The 14,687-nt window shown below is 44.9% G+C and overlaps 1 protein-coding gene across 1 annotated transcript in view; it reads right to left on the reverse strand.

The window, feature by feature from the left end:
- LOC306921367 (voltage-dependent T-type calcium channel subunit alpha-1H-like) overlaps nt 1-7,095 on the reverse strand; it is a gene marked incomplete at both ends in the record, with an annotated part of 202,737 nt that extends 195,642 nt beyond the window's left edge. Inside the window, one exon of the mRNA XM_079498478.1 lies at nt 7,057-7,095. Coding sequence (XP_079354604.1) covers nt 7,057-7,095 — 39 coding nt within the window. The remainder of the gene's footprint in view (nt 1-7,056) is intronic.
- Between the last annotated feature and the right edge of the window lie 7,592 nt (nt 7,096-14,687).

Consider the following 14,687-nt stretch of genomic DNA (forward strand, 5'->3'; position numbering starts at 1 on the left):
AGTAACAGTGTTACATAGCTCTATATTGTGACAGTAATCATTGCTATAGTGTTTGTTCAGTAACAGTGTTAAATAGCTCTATATTGTGACAGTAATCATTGCTATAGTGTTTGTTCAGTAACAGAAGAGGAAAATGACTTTTCGCACAATGCTGTGTGTGTGCTTGCGTTTGTGCGTTTGTGTGTGTGTGTGTTTGTGTACGTGTATGTTTGTGTGCGTGGCTGCATATCGAACTTGGATACTTTAATTGCAGTGAATTGCAGCCTCGTCATTGGATACTTCTCAATGTCAGTGTGTTAATCGCACAATTTTTGTAAGCCATTTTTCACCCGGTGCTAATTGCCTAGACTGTAATCCTGGGCGTCCTCTGCCAACCTCAACAGATGTGTAACAATAATTTAACTCTTGAGAGCATAACATGAAACCAAATGGACCCTTAAGGAAAGAGTTAAAGATCTAATCAGGGTCCATTTGGTTACCAACTTGGTTACCAACATATTGCAGTGAAAACATCTGCAATATGTGTATAAAACAATCTAAAAATAGATGAAAGCCAAAAGGTATTGGTCCATTTGATACAACATACGGTATGCCAACAATATATGCAATAATGCACACATTAAAACAGCATGCAAGAAATATGCAATATGCAAAACATTACAGCATGCAACAGAATACGATGTGCAAAAATTATACACTATGCAAAAATCATATACAGTACCGCCGGCATGCCAACAATTTACAGTATTGTTCGTTGCCAAGACCGTCGATATGACAAAATTAATCAAAGCCTCAAACGTGAAGATGTCACCACGTGTCACGAGAGAGAGAGAGAGAGAGAGAGAGAGAGAGAGAGAGAGAGAGAGAGAGAGAGAGAGAGAGAGAGAGAGAGAGAGAGAGAGAGAGAGAGAGAGAGAGAGAGACCAAACCGAGGCAGAGCCACTTCTATATATGAATTAATGTAATAAAGGCTGGGATGAGGCCCAGTGGGACCAGCGGGAGGGGGGAGGGGGGGGGGGGGGGGAGTCCAGTGAGCGACAGAAAGGTCAAACACACTGACTGAAGAGGAGCGGAGCCAAACCAAACTCCAGAAAATAACCCATTTTGACTTGAGGGACAATTCAACAAAATGTCTTCTAAATCCTACACTGAAAAAAAAAACGTTGTTTCTATGTCAGTGGGTGCTCAAACTTTTTCATGTCAAGGACCGCAAAAAATATCTGTATTTGGCCGCCGAGCCCCATCTGAAAATATGATGTTCCAGATTTGAGTTAAAAACGTTCGCTGTGAAAGATTATATATATTCAAAGATCTGCGCCACATTTTCACGATTTTTCAAAAATTGCAGACCTACAAGCTCGTAGCGCGCCACTCGGTGGCGCGCTATGAGCTTGTAGATCAGCTATTTTTCAATAGCTAAAGCATAACATAATGCTTTAAAACACCAAAAGGGTGTTCCCGTCTAGAATGGGATAATCCAACGGCATGTTAGAGAACAGACACCATCAGGGATCACAGCAGTGTTGTTTTTGGCAGCACATTTTGATTTTAGTTTTAGTCATAGTCTCTTGAATAGGTTTAATTTAGTTTTAGTCACATTTTTAGTCACCTGGAATGTTTTAGTGTTAGTCTAGTTTTAGTCGACTAAATATCATACGATTTTAGTCGACTAAATCTACAGTTGATTTAATCGAACAAAATGTATTTTGGCGGGCCTTGATGCCGTCGGACTGATTGTTTTCTTTCACTTGCTGAAAATAGCCGATCTACCAGCTCACAACGTGTCGCAGTGCGACGCGTTGTGAGCTTGTATAGATCGGCTATTTTCACACCCACACTGTCTGATATGAACAATAAGGCCATCACACGGTTAGCACTTTCGATATCAAATGACACTGATCATCCCCCTGTATCGCTTCATCACCTCATGCCATCTGGACAAAGAGACAGAACCTTGCCATGGGAAAAGGTTCGTTTCGGTAGGAGCTTTGTCCCCTCAGCCATCGCGGCATTAAACACACTGCCCCGCCCAGTGGCGTGCACAGATAGACACTAGGGGGTGCTAGAGCACCCCCTGCCCTTTTGGCAATGTGCCCTTTTGAAAAAAAATTAAATACAAAATAAAAAAAATCTTTTTCTTTTTTCTTTTTTCAAAAATAGCAGACCTACAAGCTCATAGCGCGCCACTCGGTGGCGCGCTATGAGCTTGTAGATCTGCTATTTTTCAATAGCTAAAGCATAACATAATGCTAACACCAAAAGGGGTTCCCGCCCAAAATAGATTAAGGCAACCGGCCGGTTCCACGCGCTGCACAAGGTGCCCTTTTTTAACTTGAGCACCTGCCCCTCTAAATGTCTGTGCACGCCACTGGCCCCGCCGATAGGATGGTTCTTGTATACTGTGGGGACATCATGTTTTTGTATTGTCTTGGTGTTATGTGCTCTGTGTTGTTTGTGGTGTAGCTGTTGTTGAACAGACTGTGAAGACCAATATCCTTTCGGGACAATAAAGATTATTATTCTTAAAGTTTGAAAATGTTCAAACGTAACTTGATATAACTTTTAACCAAACAGCGGACAGCCGTGCACGCAAAGAGTGCACGTGCATGGAGTGGACGGATTGATATCTATCAAAATAAACAACCCTTGCTTAGCTTGTGCATACAAAAGTGTGTGCGCAGCGTAAAATGATAATACGAATGACCGACCTGGCTGGATACATATGTATCAGTCAGTGGTCCATCCATTGTGTGACCTGCATAATGTGCAAGGATCTGTCCCACCCCCCACCACCTCCTTCCACCACGCCGAGGTTTAGTTTGTCCGACCTCCTTCTGTGTAGCTATATCTATCTATCTATCTATCTATCTATCTATCTATCAATCTGCATGATTAGCATAAAAACAAATTGATTATATAGATTATATAAAAACAAACATAACAATGATATGTATTGATGAATATCAACATTGTGATAATTACTGAAGATATTGTGATATAATATTTTGCCATATTACCCGCCCCTACCTCATATCACTTTATTAACCCATTCTGGGCGGGAACCCCTTTTGGTGTTAGCATTATGTTATGCTTTAGCTATTGAAAAATAGCAGATCTACAAGCTCATCTACAATGAAGAACGACTGACATAGAAACAGCTTTTTCAGAAAACTGTCAGGATGTAGTAGACATTTTTAGAATCTGATCTCAGGTCAAAATGGGTTAAAGAAAAATCACACCCGTGTGAAGTGAGGGGCGCTCTTATCATCATACATCATCAGGGATCATCTCATACTGGCCAATAAGAATGCCTGTTGCCTGTGATTGGTTGGCTGATTTGCTCGTTTACATAATATGACGTACATTTTCCCGTCAATGTTTTGATGTTTAATTTATGTCATATTTAGCAGAACTTTGACCTAATTTCTCCGTTCATTGCCAATATGGCAAATATTGAGACGTGTGGGGACAAGATTTAGCCTGACATTTCACCTGAATTCCAATTTAATTGTCAATGGCAAATTGTGAGATGTGTTTGGACAAAAGCTGTATATAGGAGGGGCTAGCGCCCCTCAAAAACACATTATTTGATAACTTTTCATCGTGCCCCTGAAATAAGTAGCAGCACACGTTGCTACTTGGAAAAACGCTAAGCGTCGAGCCCTGCACGCGTTCCTTCTCCGCCCTGTTGTCGTCGCGATCGCCACTTTGGAATTATGTTTTAACACCAACGACAATCGATTGCACCCTTTTAACCCATTTTGGGCGGGAACCCCTTTTGGTGTTTTAAAGCATTACGTTTATGCTTTAGCTATTGAAAAATAGCAGATCTACAAGCTCATAGCGCGGCACCGAGTGCCGCGCTATGAACTTGTAGGTCTGCTATTTTTGAAAAATGTGCCTCAAATCTTTGAATATATATTATTACAGAGTGAACATTTTAACTCAAATCGTTGCTTCTGGGGAGGTCCCAGCTGGAACAACATATTTTCAGATGGGGACGGACGGATCCATATTACATATAATTTCTGGGGTCCTTGACATGAAATATTGAGCACCACTGATACAGAAACATGAGGTTTTTCAGAAAACTGTCAGGATTTTGAAGATGTTTTTTAAAATTTTGACGTCAGGCCTAAACGGCTTAATTAAAGTGGGTTTTCATGACAAGCACAGATCAAAGTGGGCGCAGTGGCTCTTCAAAAGGTTAGTGTGTACACCAGGCAGGGAGATCTGGAACACCATTGTTTAATCACCGCAGGGGAAACTGTTAATTAGATGTCTCTGGGTGCAAGCACACAGTGTGCTTGTGTGCGTGCGTGCATGTGTGCACGTGCGCAAGTGTGTGTGTTAGTTACCTGCAGTATGGAGGGGGTGTGGTCACATGGTTGTGTGCGTGCGTGCGTGCATGTTAGTTACCTATATGGAGGGGGTGTGGTCACATGGTTGTGTGCGTGCGTGCGTGCATGTTAGTTACCTATATGGAGGGGGTGTTGTCACATGGTTGTGTGTGTGTGTGTGTGTGTGTGTGTGTGTGTGTGTGTGTGTGTGTGTGTGTGTGTGTGTGTGTGTGTGTGTGTGTGTGTGTGTGTGTGTGTGTGTGTGCGTGCGTGCGTGCATGTTAGTTACCTATATGGAGGGGGTGTTGTCACATGGTTGTGCGTGTGTGTGTGTGTGTGTTAGTTACCTGCAGTATGGAGGGGATGTGGTCACATGGTTGTGTGTGTGTGTGTGTGTGTGTGTGTGTGTGTGTGTGTGTGTGTGTGTGTGTGTGTGTGTGTGTGTGTGTGTGTGTGTGTGTGTGTGTGTGTGTGTGTGTGTGTGTGCGCGTGTGTGTGTGTTAGTTCTGCTCTTGCAAATTACAGACCTATTTCTAAACTTCCATTCATCTCAAAACTGTGCTATCCCAATTACAGTCCTTCTTGCAGGTACACAGTATTTTTGATATTTTTCAGTCAGGATTTAAAGCTTTTCACAGTACAGAGTCAGCATTATTGAGGGTTTTTAATGATGTGCTTCTGACTACAGACTCTGGTGACTCTGCCATCCTGCTGCTCCTGGATTTAAGCTCGGCTTTTGACACTCTTGACCACAAAACCCTAATTTCCCGCTTAGAGCTGTGTGTTGGTGTCAGGCACACTGCTTTAGCGTGGTTCTCGTCATACCTTTCGGAGCGATGCTTCTCTGTCAAATTTGGAGATTTTGTATCGACCTCCACCCCCCTGTCCTCTGGAGTCCCCCAGGGCTCGATCCTTGGGCCGATACTCTTCTCTCTATATCTCCTCCCCCTTGGCCTTATCTTTAAAAAGCATGGCATCTCTTACCACCTGTATGCTGATGATTCACAAATGTATATGCCCCTGAAAAAGGACAGCAACAGCTCCCTGACACCTCTGCTTAATTGTCTAAGCGACATTAAGGCATGGATGGCGCTTAACTTCCTAAGCATAAATGAAAGCAAGACTGAGGTCATAGTGTTTGGGCCTAGTGGCCCTGGGATTGTTCCCACTGACCTAGGCCCTCTGCAGCCTTACGTGAAACCGGTTGTCTCAAACCTTGGTGTCAAGTTTGATAATGCGCTCAAACTTGACGAACAGATAAATGCTGTGGTCAGATCCAGCTTTTACCATCTGAGGCTTTTAGCTAAAATCAAGGCTGTACTTTCCTTTGGTGATTTTGAGCGTGTTATCCATGCCTTTATCACCACGCGCCTGGACTACTGTAACGCGCTCTATGCTGGCCTAAACCAAGCATCCATTGCTCGGCTTCAGTTAGTCCAAAATGCCGCGGCACGCCTTCTTACTGGAACTCGCAGGCGGGACCACATCACACCTGTTCTGTGTCACTACACTGGCTCCCTGTGCGTTTCAGAATTGACTTTAAAATATTATTATTTGTCTTTAAAGCACTGAATGGTCTGGCACCTCAGTATTTGGTTGATCTTATTGAAGTGTATAATCCCCCAAGGTCACTGCGGTCCTCAGGCCAGCTAAACCTTAGGGTCAAAAAGAAGACCCGTTTAAAGACCAGAGGGGATAGAGCCTTTTCCATCATAGCCCCCAAATTATGGAATGCGCTCCCCCCCAATGTCAAACTGGCCCCATCCATTGAGACCTTTAAATCCCAACTAAAGACCCACCTCTACACCTTAGCTTTTAACCCTGGTTGAGTTTCCATGGTCCTTGTTTTTGTATATCCGTTTTGTATTTTTCGTGTGTTTGCTGTTGTTCTCTGTGTTTAGCTACAGTGTATTTAATTGTATTCTTCTGTACAGCACTTTGTAAACTTTGAGTTGTAAAATGTGCTTTATAAATAAAGTGGATTGGATTGGATTAGTTACCTGCAGTATGGAGGGGGTGTGGTCACATGGTTGCGTGTGTGTGTGTGTGTGTGTGTGTGTGTGTGTGATTCTAGCTTAGAGGAAGCCTTTATGACCAAAGTCATTAAGTACCAGCCGCTCCTCCAGACCATCATTGAACTAGGCTATAGGTGCAATCTACTTGTGTTTATCTTCGGCAGCCTATAGGACACGTACACAGTCTGGTTGTAAGAGGCTTCCAACAACTTGGGATGCCAAAAAAAGCAGCCAAACGGCTCGCGAAATTCTGTGCAATCTCTTCCACTATCGGTAGCCGCCAAATATGGCGAAGACGCTGTTACTTGTACCCCTGAAGGGTGTGTGGGTATTTGTCCGGGATTTGCTGATTGCACTCTGTACAGCACCTTGTAAATATTTGTGTCCTTGTATTGTATCTCTTATGTGGACATAAATACATGATTAAAATGTGTGTGTGTGTGTGTGTGTGTGTGTGTGTGTGTGTGTGTGTGTGTGTGTGTGTGTGTGTGTGTGTGTGTGTGTGTGTGTTTGTGTGTGTGTGTGGTGTGTGTGCGCGCGTGCACAAGTGTGTGTGTTAGTTACCTGCAGTATGGAGGGGGTGTGGTCGCATGGTTGTGTGTGTGTGTGTGTGTGTGTGTGTGTGTGTGTGTGTGTGTGTGTGTATGTGTGTGTGTGTGTGTGCGTGTGCGTGTGCGTGCATGTGTGCGTGCGTGAGTTACCTGCAGGATGGAGGGGGTGTGGTCACAGGGCTGGAACATCCCCAGGGTCACACAGTTCAACAGGATGGCCAGAATGCTGACCCGCTCAAACCATGTGGAGGTCAAAGGTTAAGGCTCATCACCGTGGTAACACAGGTAAACAACATGGTGCATATATATATGTCACGCACGCACGCACGCACGCGCGCGCCCACACACACACACACACACACACAAATCTAAACATTTTTTAATGTGCCTATCGATGATGTCACTGGTGGACGGGTTTCTGAACTGCCCACATCCCTCCTATGAGACACAGACCGAGTAGGAAAACGTTGTAACATTTTATCATGATTATTAGTGAGGACCAATTATATGAAGATTGGTTGCAAAGTGGTGAAGTGGTCCGTATGTTTTATCATGCCAATAACTGAATAATTGAATTGTTAGGGGCTCATTAAAAACATTGTCGCCGCACGCCGCGATTACATTATTACCACATTCTGCTTTCGGTTCATTTGGGGGGTGTTTTTTTGTGGGTCTTCAGTTAATTTTTTTTTTAAATGTTTGAAAACCACTGTGTTTGCATGGTCTTCAATCCCATTCACTGAATCTAGATTTCACCGTCTGAGTGTGTGTGTGTGTGTGTGTGTGTGTGTGTGTGTGTGTGTGTGTGTGTGTGTGTGTGTGTGTGTGTGTGTGTGTGTTGTCCTTGGAGATAATACACGTGTATGGATCCGCTCTTCAGCCGCTCTTTTATTGGAGCATCATACACTGTCAGCACGCACGCACACACACGCGCGCGCACACACACACACACACACACACACACACACACACACACACACACACACACACACACACACACACACACACACACACACACACACACACACACACACACACACACACACACACACACACACACACACACACACACACACACACACACACACACACAGACACGCACACACACAAAGACGGAGAACAGAACAGAACAGAACAGAACAGAACAGAAGAGTCCCCTCTCTTGCTGGACTCAGTCCTCCAGAGATATGAGAAATTAATGAGAGTACAATCCTTCATCACCCCAGAGAGAGAGAGAGAGAGTAGAGAGAGAGACAGAGACAGAGACAGAGACAGAGACAGAGAGAGAGAGAGAGAGAGAGAGAGACACAGAGACAGAGAGAGAGAGAGAGACACAGAGACAGAGAGTAGAGAGAGAGTAGAGAGAGAGACAGAGAGAGACAGAGAGAGAGAGAGAGAGACACAGAGCCACAGAGACAGAGACAGAGACAGAGAGAGAGAGAGAGAGAGAGAGAGAGAGAGAGAGAGAGAGAGAGAGAGAGAGAGAGAGAGAGAGAGAGAGACACAGAGACAGAGAGAGAGAGAGAGACACAGAGACAGAGAGTAGAGAGAGAGACAGAGAGAGACAGAGAGAGAGAGAGAGACACAGAGCCACAGAGACAGAGACAGAGAGAGAGAGAGACAGAGACAGAGACAGAGACAGAGACATAGACAGAGACATAGACAGAGAGAGACAGAGACAGAGACAGAGACAGAGACAGAGACAGAGACAGAGACAGAGAGAGAGAGAGACAGAGACAGAGACAGAGACAGAGACAGAGACAGAGACAGAGACAGAGACAGAGACAGAGAGAGAGAGAGAGAGAGAGACACAGAGACAGAGAGAGACACAGAGACAGAGAGTAGAGAGAGAGACAGAGAGACAGAGAGAGAGAGAGACACAGAGACAGAGAGACAGAGAGAGAGAGAGACAGAGAGAGAGACAGACACAGAGACAGAGAGAGAGAGACACAGAGAGAGACAGAGACACAGAGACAGAGAGAGAGAGACTTCCTCCTTCTTTTACGTTTATCTCCTTTGTTCCGAGTAAACGTTAAATGTTCTTGATGTGAGTGCAGTGCACCTCCTACAAGGTGGATGTGTGTGCAATGCACCTCCTACAAGGTGGATGTGAATGCAGTGCACCTCCTACAAGGTGGATGTGTGTGCAATGCACCTCCTACAAGGTGGATGTGCGTGCAGTGCACCTCCTACAAGGTGGATGTGCGTGCAGTGCACCTCCTACAAGGTGGATGTGTGTGCAATGCACCTCCTACAAGGTGGATGTGTGTGCAGTGCACCTCCTACAAGGTGGATGTGTGTGCAATGCACCTCCTACAAGGTGGATGTGTGTGCAGTGCACCTCCTACAAGGTGGATGTGAGTGCAGTGCACCTCCTACAAGGTAGATGTGTGTGCAATGCACCTCCTACAAGGTGGATGTGTGTGCAATGCACCTCCTACAAGGTGGATGTGAATGCAGTGCACCTCCTACAAGGTGGATGTGTGTGCAGTGCACCTCCTACAAGGTGGATGTGTGTGCAATGCACCTCCTACAAGGTGGATGTGCGTGCAGTGCACCTCCTACAAGGTGGATGTGCGTGCAGTGCACCTCCTACATTGATTGATTGATTGATTGATTGATTCTTTATTTGTCATGCTTCCGAAGAAGCCCAGCCAATATGGACTTACAGCCTGGACACTTCGTACAGTTTACATAAACAATTATAATAAACCGACATGACGGTTTGCAAACAATGATCAAGTGAATACCAAACTGACACTCCAGATCCTTACGAGGCGGATTACATAATATACAACATAAAACAAAATACCATAAAATAAAATACACCATTAGGCCTGTGAAAGGAGACACATGTACCGACTTGAAGAGCTGGGATTGTCTTCTACTCCAGGCTCTAGAAACAAACTGGGCTGTCCTAAATACTTCATTATTAAATAACCAGTCTAACTTCTGTCCATCATCTTCCCAGAATAGATCAGGATTTCTTTGTTGCGCATTACCTCAAACAGTGGAACCCTCAAATCATCATACAGGGTACAATAAAACATAAAATGAAATTCAAGGTGGATGGTGCGTGCAGTGCACCTCCTGCCTGGCCACTCTTAACCCATTCTGGGCGGGAACCCCTTTTGGTGTTTTAACTAAGCATTATGTTATACTTTAGCTATTGAAAAATAGCAGATCTACAAGCTCATAGCGCGCTACGAGCTGGTAGGTCTTCTTTCAGAGCCAACGTTTTTCTTATTTCGACTTCAGGCCTAAATGGGTTAACTCATATGCTTCCGACAGAACTCCGACCACCCAGGGAGAGGTTTGACAACAATGTCTTGACAACAAATTAATAAATAAATACGTCCCATATGTTGTGCTGGGCGAAGTACGACAATGTGCAGACGCAGCAGCTCAGATTCGTGAGCTGCGGTGACAGGAGAGGGATGACAAATGGGAACAAAAACCAACCATATTGTGGGTATTCGTGCACTATATCTGCATCTTCCGAGTGGTCTCGGTATACATAAACAATGATTTATTGGATGTATATTCTGACTTTCAATTGTGATCTATACGTTTTGTTTGATTGTAATCGTTCCACTTTTTTTTTGCTTTGAAGACGTATGTTTTATCATGTCAAAAAAGAGCCATTGAATTGAATTGTGAGGAAAAGAAAGATAGAGACAATTATTGATGCACAGCTCGCATCTTAGCATCTATATACAGTTTAGTGCCACCGATATTGTCCCTTATCATTTGACCCATTTAGGCCTGACCTCAACATTTAAAAAAATCCTTCTAAATCCTTCAGTTTTCTGAAATAAATATTTTCACGATTTTTCAAAAATAGCAGACCTACAAGCTCGTAGCGCGCCACTCAGTGGCGCACTATGAGCTTGTAGATCTGCTATTTTTCAATAGCTAAATTATAACATGTTTAAAACACCAAAAGGGGTTCCCGCCCAAAATGGGTTAACTGTCCTTTTGCGCAGATCACGCAAACCTCAGCAAAAAGAAAAGGACAATATCGATGGCCTCCAACTGTATAGAGCGTCGCAGTCCCGCCCCCTCGAGAGACCCGGAAAAGAATCCCCCGTTCATTTTCCTCATAGACTTTTCAAAAGGTATTTATTTAAAGGTATATTCAGTGATTTCACTTAATTCAAATATCACTTATTTTTCTTATTTTTTGGATAATCCTCCCTACTATAAAGTGTGCTGACCATATAAGGAGTTACTCCCTGTCCCCAGTGAGCCACTGGGGTCAAAAAACCCTAGTTTCGGTTTGGGCTTTGGGTGGCAAAGCCTTCATCCAATCAGGATGAGAGGGGCCTTCCTCCAATCATGATCGAGTGGGGCGGGCCTTGGTGCACATGCTGTTGGATTGTTGTACTTCCCCCACTGTAGAGCGTGTGCATGTGCACATCTTGTTACCGGGTGGACCGGGTATTTTTCCAAATCACCCAAATCACTGAATGCTCCTTTAAAGACGTTTACGCCGCGGACAAAGCCAACTCTTGTCGTGAAAAATCATGACAATAAACACGATGTTTTGGGCCGGACAGATAATCAGAAAGAAGAAAAAAAACGGCAGGTTACAACACTTTTTTTGTTGTTTTTCTTCTTTGTAATTATTTGTTTGGTCCAGAATATTGTGTTTGTTGTCATGATTTGTCACGACTCGAGTTGGCTTCGTACGAGGTCTTTAAATAAATACTTTTTGAAATGTCTATGGGGAAAATTGGGAGTTATTTCCTGGGCCTGGCGTCGTCATGAAAGGGGGCGGGACTGAGACGCTCCATAGGGGGTATGCGCGTGACATCATCATCATACCCGGAAGTAATGCGGGAACGCCTACTGAGAACTACTTTCTGGCCTTGAAAGCCCTCATACATCCACACAGAAAACTCCTATTTGATTGCATTAACCCATTTTGACCTGAGATCAGATTAAAAAAATGTCTTCTACATCCTGACAGTTTTCTGAAAAAGCTATGTCTCTATGTCAGTCGTTCTTCGATTTTTCAAAAATAGCAGACCTACAAGCTCGTAGCTTGTAGATAGCTAAGATTTCTTGTAGATTTCTTGTAGAGCTTGTAGATTTCCATAGCTAAAGCATAACATAATGCTAACACCAAAAGGGGTTCCCGTCCCAAAATGGGTTAAACGACATTAAACTACGTTAAACTCACTTTGCCACTCGATTTGCCACTCACTTTATGCATGTGCATACCCTCTATAGGACATCATCCTATCTATAATATATCTACTATGTTCAGGTAAAGGTAGTTCAATGTAGCCTGGAGCAAAAAAAACAAACATCAGAGGTTCTATTATAGAACCCTGGGGGACTCCGGTAAGCCATCTAGCGTTTAAAGTAAGAATAAAACTAGAGAAACCATGAATACATTTAACCTTGTGATGTAACAATACGACTGATTCAGACAGGCAGGCAGGCAGGCAGAGAGACAGACAGGCAGGCAGGCAGGCAGACAGACAGACAGACAGACAGACAGACAGACAGACAGACAGACAGACAGACAGACAGACAGACAGACAGACAGACAGACAGACAGACGGTGATGCAGGCAGGACAGAGTGAGACAGACGGAGGGTAATCCGGTGTCCTCTCTTTTGCTGTGGTTGCCATGGGAACCCCCCCCATCTCTCACCGTGGGAATTGACTTTGGAGTTCCACAACGCACACAGTCACACACGCACGCACACGCACGCACGCACACACACACACACGCACACAAACGCAGGTGCATACATGCACACATCCAGTCAGAGAGGACAAAAGAAAGTCCCCCAGCTGAGTTTGCATATCTGCTACCGCACACACATGCACACACACACACACACACACACACACATACGCACACACACGTGATTTTTTTTTCACATCCCGCTAATTAACTGGCGACCTCAACGCTCTCTAACCTAAAGCCCCTACGACCCTGAGCTGTGCACACATCACCATGTCATCGTCATAGGACACGCCCCCTGTCATACAGCGTCGCAGTCCCGCCCGCTTCCATGACGAATGATTCCCCGTGCATTTTCCCCATAGACATTTCAGAAAGTATTTATTTAAAGACCTTTAAAACCGCGGACAAAGCCAACAAAACACAATATTTTGGGCCGAACAAATAATTAGAAAGAAGAAATGTACTCTGCCCTTTTGAAGTGGTGCAACCACTTCCCTAAGTGACTTTGTGGGTGGCTGGCTGGCTGGCTGGGTGCGTCTGAGCACGAAAACAGCATTGGTTGTTTTTCACCACCTGTGCGCAACCTAACACGCACAAACGCACACGCACATATTAACTGTATATATGGTGATTCCGGGTGTGCCAGTACAGTACAGTACAGTGACAGTACAGTACAGTGGAGGGTACAGTAGAGGGACCCCCACACGGTAACTCTGTCATTTCTCAACCGTTTCGGACGCAGGGCGGCTCGCCGGAATCAGGCCGGCACCCTGGGTGCGTTCCTGTGGGTCTGGAACTCCCCCCCCCCCAAACCCCGGGGACCCCCACACGGAGTTGCACGACTTACTTCACACAGGTGTGATTTTTTTATTTGTTTGGCCCAAAATATTGTGTTTGTTGTCATGATTTGTCACCATCCGAGTTGGCTTTGTCTGAGGCCTACAGGTCTTTAAATAAATACTTTTTGAAACGTCTATGGGAAAAAATGAACGGGAAATTAATTCCTGGGCCTGTCGTCGTCATGAAAGGGGCGGGACTGCGACGCCCTAAAGGACACACCCCCAAACATAGGACACTCCCCCCAGCATATAGGACCCATCCCCTATCACCTTCTCACACACACATTTCAGCACCACAGGGAATGAACAGCGACACACACACACACACACTCACACTCACACTCACACTCACACTCACACTCACACTCACACTCACACACACACACACACACACGACGGTGGGCTTGAAGGGGTTAAAAACCAAAGCGTGACTCTCCTCATTTGCATAATGTTGAGACGTTGTCAACTTTTACGACGTTGTCATTGGCTGCTCCGCTTCCGCCCTTCAACCCCTCCCACAGTCCTCTGCTGTACCTCCCAATGACGCGCACGCGCACACACGCGCACACACACACACACACACACACACACACACACACACCCCCGGGGGGGGGCGGGGTCAAGGTGTGAATGATGGATGAGGTGGGGGCGTTACCGCGGTTACTCCATCACTCACCTTCACCTTCTCGGGGTGTTAAAACAACCGTTTTCTCTCTCTCTCTCTCTCTCTGTCTCTCTCTCTGTCTCTCTCTCTCTCTCTCTCTCTCTCTCTCTCTCTCTCTCTCTCTCTCTCCCTCTGCTCACAAATCATCTCTATCTCTGTCTCTGTCTCTCGGTGTGCTATAGCCAGGGACAGACACAACTAACCCATTTTGGACTGAGGTCGATTAAAAAAAAGATTTTTCGGAAAAACCCATGTTTCTATGTCAGTGGTGCTCAGCCTTTTTCATATCAAGGACCCCCAGAATTATCTCTATTGGGCCACGGACCCCCATCTGAGAATATGTAGTTCCAGGGACCCGCCCCATGAAGAAGCCAATATTTTAGTTAAAAATGTTCGCTCTGAAATATATTCAATGATTTGCGCCACATTTTAACGATTTTACAAAAATAGCAGACCTACAAGCTTGTAGCGCGCCACTCGGTGGCGCGCTATGAGCTTGTAGATCTGCTATTTTTCAATAGCTAAATGATAACATAATGTTTAAAACACCAAAAAGGGTTCGACGCCCAAAATG

This window comes from Electrona antarctica (assembly GCF_951216825.1).
Source record: "Electrona antarctica genome assembly, chromosome: 4".
Classification (NCBI taxonomy): Eukaryota; Metazoa; Chordata; class Actinopteri; order Myctophiformes; family Myctophidae; genus Electrona; species Electrona antarctica.